This window comes from Balaenoptera musculus, chromosome 13, assembly GCF_009873245.2.
Source record: "Balaenoptera musculus isolate JJ_BM4_2016_0621 chromosome 13, mBalMus1.pri.v3, whole genome shotgun sequence".
NCBI classification, from domain to species: Eukaryota; Metazoa; Chordata; class Mammalia; order Artiodactyla; family Balaenopteridae; genus Balaenoptera; species Balaenoptera musculus.
This window is the reverse complement of record NC_045797.1, coordinates 4,745,217-4,755,815: the sequence shown is the minus strand read 5'-3', so window position 1 is coordinate 4,755,815 and position 10,599 is coordinate 4,745,217. Positions and strand designations below refer to the sequence as shown.

The window sequence follows — 10,599 nt, the reverse complement described above, 5'->3', positions numbered from 1 at the left end:
AATAACAAATGCTAGAGAGGGTGTGGAGAAAAGGGAACCCTCCACACTGTGAATGGGAATGTAAATTGGTGCAGCCACTATGGAGAACAGTATAGAGGTTCCTTAAAAAACTAAAAATAGAGTTGCCATATGATCCAGCATTCCCACTCTTGGGAAAGTCGGAAAAACCTCTAATTTGAAAAGATACATGCACCCCAATGTTCATTGCAGCACTATTTACAATAGCCAAGATATGGGAGCAACCTTAACGTCCATCAACAGATGAATGGATAAAGAAAGTGTGGTATATATATACACAATGGAATATTACCGAGCCATAAAAAGAATGAAATATTGTCATTTGCAGCAACATGGATGGACCTAGAGGTTATCATACTAAGTAAAGTAAGTCAGACAAAGACAAATACCATATGGTATCACTTATATGTGGAAGCTAAAATATGACAAAAATGAACTTATTTACAAAAAAGAAACAGACTCGCAGACATAGAAAACAAACTTATGACTACCAAAGGGGAAAAGAGGGGAGGGATAAATTAGGAGTTTGGGATTAGCAGATACACACTACTATATATAAAATAGATAGACGACAAGATCCTACTGTATAGCATAGGGAACTATATTCAATATCCTGTAATAAACTATGATGGAAAAGAATATGAAAAAGAACATATATATATGTAAAGTGAATCATTGTGCTGTATAGTAGAAACTAACACAACATAGTAAGTCAACATACTTCAATTAAAAAAAAAAGAAACACGTTAATTTCATAACCTCTAAAATGAGGTTGGTAAGAATAGCCGATGGTTCTGTTCATTATTTTCAGTTCACTCTTAAGAACAAAACTTCCCATGGTTCAAAAATACTTGTAATCTGGGATGACAGATGTCTTACTACGTCAAGGTAGGCTGTTCCCAAACCAGGCTTGCCCCGTTACTTAAAATGAAAATGCATTTGAATTTTCAATGATTGTATCCCTGAAATGAAAGCTATTTTCACTTTCTGGTAAGCACAAGCCACACGGTAGTTGCCAGATTTCTGCATATACTGCTCTTATGAACTAAACCCTAATGTTGTATGACATTCACAAAAGGAAGCTTTATTTCTCTTCTCTGCGGCCTTGACTGCAAATGTCAGGATGTGTTTAATGGTGACTAGGCATCTGTCTTAAAAGTAGGCAAACGATGGCTGTTGTTAAAATTGTATCTTCTGACGGAGATTTGGACAGGTCATTATTTAGGTTATGTTTCATGAATTGCATGAAATGCATGAATTGCATGTGTGTGTACACGTGCTTACACACACACATGCACACGCACACAGACAGTATCCTGGAAAGTCACGGACCCCATGGAAGTAGCATATCACTAAAAGTGATGACATTAGGCAGGAAATAATACCCAGTGTTCCTTTTCTTCATGCTAAACCACAGGTACTCAAGTGGAGGGTGGATCACACTTAACATTATCTCAAAACCGACAACACTAACACTGGCTGAGAGGATGAAAACAACGGCGGTACTGAATGCACATGAAACTGCTGACTAGGGAAGAACCTGCCGGTTGTATAGAACAACCAAGCGAAATAAATCCATGTGCTGTAGTCTCTGGGGGGTTCCAAAATATTTTTAATAGACACCGCAAAAAATTTAGACTTGGAGATTTTTTTTTTTTCACACACACACACTGTATTTTATTTTTACAAGAGATAAATAGACTGACACCAAGCATTGTACATGGATGACCACAACAAAAGCAACAATGATTGCGATTACCAAACACGAAACACACTCATGCTATGTCATAATATTGACATTCAGTCCAGTAATCCTCCACTGTAACAGCTCCTTTACTTTGCAGTGAAAATTGATTTGTATAGTCTTTGCCTCTGAGTCCTTGTGGGAATTTTTTTTTTTTTAATTCAAACAGAAATAGACTTGGAGATTCTTAACTGAAATATTGAACGATGAAGAAGTCAGAATAAAGGGAATTATCTGTTCTTCATTCTAATAATATTTTCCTAATTCATAAAAATCTAATGGGAATTCCCTGGTGGTCCAGTGGTTAGGACTCTGCACTTCCACTGCAGGGGGCACGGGTTCCATCCCTGGTCGGGGAACTAAGATCCTGCAGCGCAGCCAAAAATAAATTAATTAATTAATTAATTAATTAAAATAAAAATATAATGAAAAATAGCTTTGGCATAAGCAGACTTCGTCTTAGATGATATTACATTAATGGGAGGGCGTTTTCGGTTCTTTAGCTAAACGAATCTTTGACACCAGGCAGAATTATAACACAGGGCAGTGGGAGAGGCTCTTCTGCAAGGGCCTGGGGCACCGAGACATGGGTGCATGTGACATGGCTGTGACGTCCTGGCAGTAAGACTGTGCCTGAATGACTTTTCCACTGGTGGTTTAAGTCAACCTCATTCACACGCCACAATGCTGACGTGGCTGCTGGGTCATCTCTGAACCCTGAGTTCCATGGAATTTTCGCACATAGACCTGCCACTTCTTCTCATTTCCTTTGGCCTTGTTTTCCTTGTCCCCGGCACCTCGTGGCATCCTGCGAGCCCAGGGACATGGAGAGCTGGTGAGTATGGTGAGACTTGCCAGACCAAAGGTTGATGCAGTTCCTGGTAGGGAAGAGATAAAGGTCATTTAGATTCGATTTTCTGGAAGCTGTTTCCAAGGTCCATACATTGGCCCATTCGATTGTTCTCGCTGTGAAATTTCAGAATCCTGGGCAACTTCCTACGGTGTGTACAATGCTACAATCCGCAGGTTGTCACATGTGTCAGTTCTCTCTGGGACTTACTGATTGATGCTCCTCCTTCTGTAATTTGTTCTTGACTGTTTCACATCCGAGCAAAACAAAGAATTTCCTGTGTGGCCTCACTGGCACTTCTCTTTCCTACTAGGATCATTTGTGATTATGTTATTAGATCAGCTTCCCATCATTCTTTTTTTTTTTTTTTTAATTTATGGCTGTGTTGGGTCTTCGTTTCTGTACGAGGGCTTTCTCCAGTTGCGGCAAGCGGGGGCCACTCTTCATCGCGGTGCGCGGGCCTCTCACTGTCGCGGCCTCTCTTGTTGCGGAGCACAGGCTCCAGACGCGCAGGCTCAGTAGTTGTGGCTCACGGACCCAATGCAGGGGACACGGGTTCGAGCCCTGGTCTGGGGATCTTCCCAGACCAGGGCTCGAACCCGTGTCCCCTGCATTGGCAGGCAGATTCTCAAGCACTGCACCACCAGGGAAACCCCCCATCATTCTTGACACAAATTTCTTGCCCCTTATCTCTTTGATGTTTTGTTTGAGTTCCATCCCATAAAGTCTTGGTGAGACACACTAAGCCATATTTACCTTTTTATTAAAAAAAGTCAGGCCCACTTTGCAATTACGCACCCTCCCTATGGCCCAGCTGCAGTCTGGTTCCAACTCTGCATCCCCTCCTCTGCGTTAATTTCTCATGTGATTTACAACACACCTCCACTCCAATTTCTGTTCTTTGTATGTTATTACCATGTCCTCTAGAAGTTTCATCTCTGAATTTTACCCCGTGCCCTGAAGCTTCCTTTTAAAATGTTCTTGATAGATGTTTAACCTTGTCAGTCCCACCTCTTGGCCTTGTTTTACTTCCTACCTGCAACTGCCCAGCTCTGACCAGTTCTGACCCTCTTCTCAGCTCCCTGCCAACCTACTGGAAATTCTTTCTTGGGCCACAGGAACCACACCAGAGACTTGGGGGAGGGGAATTTCTGCTTCTACGAGTCATCAGGCAAAGGGGAAGGGAAATTCCTCAAACAGAACATGAAACTCAGAATCAGAAAAACGTAGATAGATTCTCAGGCCTCTCATGAGCTATATGGTATAGAACAAAACACAAACTTCAGAACCTTGGTTTTCCCATCTATAAAATGGAAGACATAGAATCTGTGCAAACCAAGTCAGAGAATCCTTTGAATGTTCATACGAGATACACATGAGAAATAACTTTGTAGTCTACATAGGTAATGAGTTCTTACTATTGATATTTTGTTACTTTTGTTGTTTATCTCTTTTCTTTTGACTGCAGTGGTGAAAGATATACCACTAGTACTCTTAGTAGGAAATTGGAAAGCCAGGTGCTACACGGAGGTTAGAGGATTAATGATTATAAGATTAATGATACACTGATACCCCATCATTCAATAAATACTACTGTGCCCCTACCACTTCCTAGACCCTAAAGATACAAGGGTGATTATGATAGTCTTTGCTTAAATTTACAAGAGTTTCCACAGTCAAAAAAGAGCTGCAAGTCATTTTTCTAAAAATGTCTGATAATGTGACTCTTATGCTTCCAAACCTTTCTTCCAACTGACTTGCATTTATTCACCCCTTATTTACAAAGACCTTATTCTTGCTGGCATGCTTGCTGTATCCCGGAGATACAAAGATCAAACACATCTACTTGCGTCAGCGCTTTCACCTTGGCCTTGTTTCCTACATACAGGCTTTGCTTCAAGTGTTCCTAAAATGTCAATTACTTTCTTCTTTTTTTTTTTTCCTTTTTCAAATTCTTTTCCCATTTAGGTTGCCGCATAATATTCAGCAGAGGTCCCTGTGCTATGCAGTAGGTCCTTGTTGGTATTGACTGATTCCTGCATATCCTTCAAGTCTCGGATTAGACTGGGGGAAGAGTCCCTACTTTTCCTATGAGGCAGAGCCACCTGTGTGTGCCATAGCTGGCTTACTGCTCAGACGTGCATCCTTAGGCTGAGAGCTCGCTCAGAGAAGGGATCTGTGTTCATTCCTCCCAGTGTGTCCAGGACCAGCTAAATGTCTTGGCACAAAGGCTGCCCTCGACAACTCACAGGAGGAGACACCCCAATGCATCATTACTATAAAAGGGCTATCGTGATGATGGGGCAGAAGTCACTGATCGTGCTCGGGGAGACTTGATAACTTCTCTCCGTGAGAGCCACCCCTTGAGTTGGATTTGAAGACTGAGCAACAGCCTTCCCAGTGGGGAAAGGTGGTGGGAGACACGTTGATTGAGAAAGAACGTGGTTATGTAGGGAATGACAGGTGGGTAGAGGGGCAGAAGCAGGAAATGAGTTGGGGAAGGAATGGCAAGATTAGGCTGTGAAGAATTTTAGACTTTACCCTCAAGGCAAAGGAGTGTCCATGAGAGGTTCTAAGTAGGAGAGAGAAATGTTCATAATTGAATTTCAGTTCTCACTCAACTTTGAGTCCACTAGGAGTTAAATAATTGTTCCTGAATCCCAGTCCTTCTTTGTCAAATTTAGATACATCTGTTTAGTTATTTGCTTAATGTTTTCAATTTAACATTTTTTTCTTTTATTCGAGTGAAATTTATTTAAAGAAGAAACTTTATGTAAGCCCAATACACAGAAAATCTATATCAATTTCCAGATATATAAGTATACGTGTTTTTAAAAAATTCATTTAGGTATCGACCACTTAGACCACTATGAGTTTTCTAGAGTCTAGGGGCCTGAATCACGCTTTGGGCTTTAGCAGGTTAAACAGCTCTTGCTGGGCTGTCTTGATCTCCACATGTAATTGTCTTTGAAAATGCTTCTCGTTTCAAGTAAGAATCTTACAAATATAGTTTTGAGCAGAATCTTTTATAGCTTGGGGGTATTATGTTCTGCAATGTCCTTATATCAGACTGACCTTCCCCTTCCTTGGTTCAAATTTGTGAAGTTTCGCTATAGGTTAGCTTAATATTAATAGTAATTCTCTGGTTAAATTATTTAATTTTCTTGTCTCTTGGATTAGAATGGAAAACTACTCTCTGAAAAAAGGAGCAACCCAATTGAAGTGGATGAAGTTTATGACTATCACCAAGGCACATACGTGTGTGATTACACTCAGTCAGATAACTCAAGCTTATGGACAGCCAGAGCTGTTGCTCAAGTGAAAACCATTGGTAAGTGAGGTTTTTGGTTTCAATATTTGAGATTTCAAGCCCAATTACCCAGTTAAAGTTATCTTCTTTGGCTTAGTGATATTTTTCCTTTTTTTGTGGTGAGGAAGGAGACAGTCATAGCCTACAGTCATGTAAAGCCTGGAATGTTGGTGAACATCAATTTTCCATTAACCTAGATTCCATCCTCCAAGGAAGGCCTAGTTCTGGGTCATATTCAAGTTGTCACAAGTTGGGTTTTCTATGCATTGATTCTGGTTTGTTTTGTGATAAATTAAAAAACAATATCAAAGGTTCATGTAAAGAAATAAACAAGATTAAAGATTTCACACATAAGAGATAATAAATTAGAAAACAATGTTAAATATTTCACACCCAGAAATAAGTGACACTCATGTACCTATCACCAGCTTTAATAATGGTTTTTCCATCTCATGGTTTCTTTGTCGAAACAAAACAATACAGATACAACTTGAGGCCTTCCCACTTCCTCTCTTTGCAGATGTAGCCCACTCTTAGCAGATAATCCTTTCCATTTATGTTTTATGCTTTTTCTACATATGTATGTATCCATTAATAAAACAGAATATTGTTTTATGTTATAAAATGTGTTTTGTGTTATAAATACATGGTATTGTTCATAGACATTGTTTTGCTAATTTGTACCCACATCAGCAATGAGCAGATTCCCATTATTCCCAAGTAATATTTGGTGGTTTCAGACTGTGGTGTCAAGTGGACTCTCTTTTTTTCATACTAATTTATGTTTCCCTGACTACTAATGAAGTTGAATATCTTGCCATTTGTTTATTGGCCCATTGAGCTTATTCTTCTGTGACTTGTCTGTTTTTGGCCCAGGCTTTCCCCTGGGTCATTCTTATTAGATTTACAAGTGTAAAGCATGGACAAACTGTATGATGTAATCAATTTAAGCATGGCCTATATCAAAACATAACCATACAGAATGGTTGACTTTGCTCTTAGTAAATATAGTAATCAATTTTACTTCCTCTTCTTTCATTGCAAGATACAAACCACATGGAGCATCCTGAGACCAAGTCAAACTCCCCTGCTTACTTCCTGGCCCTTGCACTCTGCAGTACTTTAGACCTCATCGATTTAAATTTATATTAGATTGTTGCTTGGATGAGGGGTTAGAAGGCAAATACCCAACTTGGACCACTTGCCCCTCCAAGCGTGGTTGCTCTTTCCCTCGGGCATGATAACTCGCCCATCAAATTTTCAGTGGCAGAATCTGCTTTTCTCTCTCCCAGAGGATGCTTTTCAACCTCTGTCACATCTTTTTAAGTCTTCTCTGACATCATTCCTGTCTTCCTCATTTACTCATTCATTCTTTCATTTATTCATTCTTACACCAGTATTTGTGGAACACGTGATATGTGTCAGGCACTGGCCTTGGTGCTAAGGTTGTAAGAATGAGCGCCTGGACACTTTCTCTGGCCTCCCAGAACTTACCGTCTCGTGGGGCAGACAGAAAGGAAACAGGCTACTACAGTTCAGTGTGATGAGTGGAGAGAAAGGGAAGCAGCGGGGCATGTGGGGGACCCACAGACCCAGACCTGGGTACCCTGAGGCTGGGTGAGAACCGAGGAGTGAGGACAAACTAGCCCAGTGAAGGTGGAAAGGATGCCGTTCCAGGCAGAGGGAGCAGCATAGTTAACAACCAGGAGATGAGAGACAGCATGGTGCTTTCCAGGGAGAAAGAGAAGGTCAGTTGAGGGTATCTGGAAGGAGAACAGACATCACACTGTTCTAGTAAGTTTGGACTTTATCCAAGGAAAAATGGGGAGCCATTGAGGGTTCTATGTGGGAAAGTGTCATGAATAGATCTGGATTTGAGATAGATCGCTCTGCTTATTATGTAGAACATGGGTTTGGGGGGGGCAACAAGGGAGACAGAGAGAAGAATTAGGAGGCTGCTGTGGGTCAAGCAGGCAACTGCTGATGGAGGCCTGAACTAGGAGGGGCAGTAGGGCTGGAGAGAAGAGAGCAAACTCCAGAAATACTTAGGAAGTTACACGTGAAAGGGTTTGGGAATTGGGAGTGAAAAGAGGGAAAAGGAGGGGTCCAGTATGAGAGCCAGGTTTTATGCTGGGCAACGAGGTGGACTTTCTATAACTTATTAAGAGAAGATGGGATGGGATGGGATGGGATGGGGTTGTATGGGATGGGATGGGATGGAGTTGGATGGGATGGGATGGGATGGGATGGGAAGGGGTGGGATGGGATGTGATGAGATGGGGTTGGATGGGATGGGATGGGATGGGAAGGGGTGGGATGGGATGTGATGGGATGGGGTTGGATGGGATGGGATGGGATGGGATGGGAAGGGGTGGGATGGGATGGGATGGGATGGAAGTGGAAGGGGTAGGATGAGATACATAAGGGTGGGATGGGATTGGATGGGAAGGGGTGGAATAGGATGGGATGGGATAGGAAGGGGTGGGATGGGGTGGGATGGAGTTGGATGGGATGGGATGGGATGGGATGGGAAGGGGTGGGATGGGATGTGATGGGATGGGGTTGGATGGGATGGGATGGGGTGGGATGGGATGGGATGGGAAGGGGTGGGATGGGATGGGATTGGATGGGAAGGGGTGGGATGTGATGGGATGGAAGTGGAAGGGGTAGGATGGGATACATAAGGGTGGGATGGGATTGGATGGGAAGGGGTGTTATAAGATGGGATGGGATGGAAGTGGAGGGGGTAGGATGGGATACATAAGGGCTGGTGTAAGGCACGGGTGTGGGGAGCAGCAGGTTTGTATCGTGTTCTAAAAAGATGTCTCTGGTCACTCTTTGAGTAGACTTAGCCGAGGTGATTAGAAATGGCTTTATGTGTGTGTCAACAGAACATGTTGATGGAGTTTATGTGCAAGATGAAAGAGGGAAATCAATGACGGATTACTTTTCTGGCATGATGAGTTGGTAAACAGCGGCACCATGTAATGAGACAGAAAAAATACTGAAAGAGAAGCAGGTCTGAGGAAGAAATTCAGTGTTAGGCTTGAAAGGACTTTGATTCATCAAGTCACCATGACAAGTGGGTATTCGGATAAACCAGTCTGGGATACAGGCTACTACATCGGGAGATGTGAATGTGAGGGTGGCCACCGGCACGATATCTAAAGCCGAGGGAGAGTGGGGTCACATGGGGATTGAGTATAGAGAGGAGAGAGCCTAGAACATCCAGCACTGGGAGGCACGGGGGAGGAGAAGCATCCCCACGGGAGATGGAGAAGCGGTGTGAGAACAGAGAATAACTATCCCAGGGCTCAGCGATAAAGTGTCCCAAGAAAGAGGGAGTGATGCACGGCCTCATGTGGTGAAGCCTGGAAACTGATCCTTGGATTTGGGAAGAGGGAGGTCATGATTTACATCAGCAAGAGGGTATCCGTGGAAAGGTGGGGAGGGAGCAGTAAAGGAAGTGAAATTGATGACGTAGGTGAGATGAGAGAGCATTCTGAGGGCCAAGAACTTTCAAAGGGAAGAGGCCTGGAGCGTGAGCTGCCCCACAAGGAGAGTAGGTGGAATGAAGACCACAAGGAGAACCCGGGGAGAAGTGATACTCACAAGAGGCACAGAGGAGGAGGAGCCCGTAACACTCAGGGGAGTGAGCAGAGAGGGGGAAGGCGAACATCAGAGCACAGAAACGTGCACCCTGAAGAGGAGAGGAGAGCAAGCCCAGCGGCATCCAATGCTACTGAGAGGGAAAGCAGATTAAAAACTCAGCCGTGCCCAGTGGATTTAGGTGCAAGGAGGTCACTGGTGACTTTGGCCAAATCGGTTTCAGTGGAGTGATGGGGACAGAAGTCAGACTGCAGGGCAGGGGAAGGGAGGGAGGAAATGAGCACACAGCGCTCTTTCAACAATTTGGTTGCGAACGAAGGAGAATGAATGGGGCGGGTGTGTAAGGTGAGGGTTTTTTCTCTTTTTTTTAAGATGGAGAGACTGAGCATGGATTAACGCTGATGGGAAGGAGAGAGAGAGAGAGAGAGAGAGAGAGAGAGTCAAAGATACAGGAGGAAGATGATGTAATTGAGGGAAGGAGGTCCCTGAGAATTAAGAGAGGACAATTCCAGAACAGAGGTGATGAAGTTTCCTTTCTTAGGAGATGGGACATCTTCAGGAGGGAGTTTGACAGTGGAGGCGTATGTGAAAGTTTGTGGCAGGAAGTTGAGGGATAAAATGATTCATGAAGGGCTGAGCTCACCTTTATTGTGAAACAAACCATGAATTTGAGGATGGAGGGAGGGGTGGGCTTCGATCTGGCTGACCTGTGCATTCTCTCAGGTGCGTCCTCCTTCCTGTTGGGTTACTCAGCCGGATGCACCAAAAAACAATCTTGGAGGAGAAGATGGGGTGGGGTTTCACGTCTGCAATGGGCCCGCGGGGCTGGCCTGGAAGAAGGTTCCCCCCGGGCGGGTACGGATTTATCAAGGACTCATGTTTTGCTAGCACCTGCAACCTGATGTCAGAGTCATTTCTGGAGGCGTGATTTTCACACGGAAACTTGAGTCTCTAGCCTTGTACATTATGGATGAAATTTGAAAAGGAAGTTCCAAAACATTTAGGTCAAAGTGTGACCGTGCATTCAAATCTTCAGGAAGCAGGCCTTCAGATTTCCCAGTGCAAATA

The 10,599-nt window shown here is 43.4% G+C and overlaps 1 protein-coding gene across 3 annotated transcripts in view; it reads left to right on the top strand.

Annotated features, from left to right (window-relative positions):
- Positions 1-10,599, top strand: part of LOC118906093 (interleukin 18 receptor accessory protein) — a 32,393-nt gene that overhangs the window by 10,142 nt on the left and 11,652 nt on the right. For all 3 annotated transcript variants that reach the window (XM_036873372.1, XM_036873371.1, XM_036873370.1), the window contains exon 5: positions 5,793-5,943. In XM_036873372.1, coding sequence (XP_036729267.1) covers positions 5,793-5,943 — 151 coding nt within the window. The remainder of the gene's footprint in view (positions 1-5,792; positions 5,944-10,599) is intronic.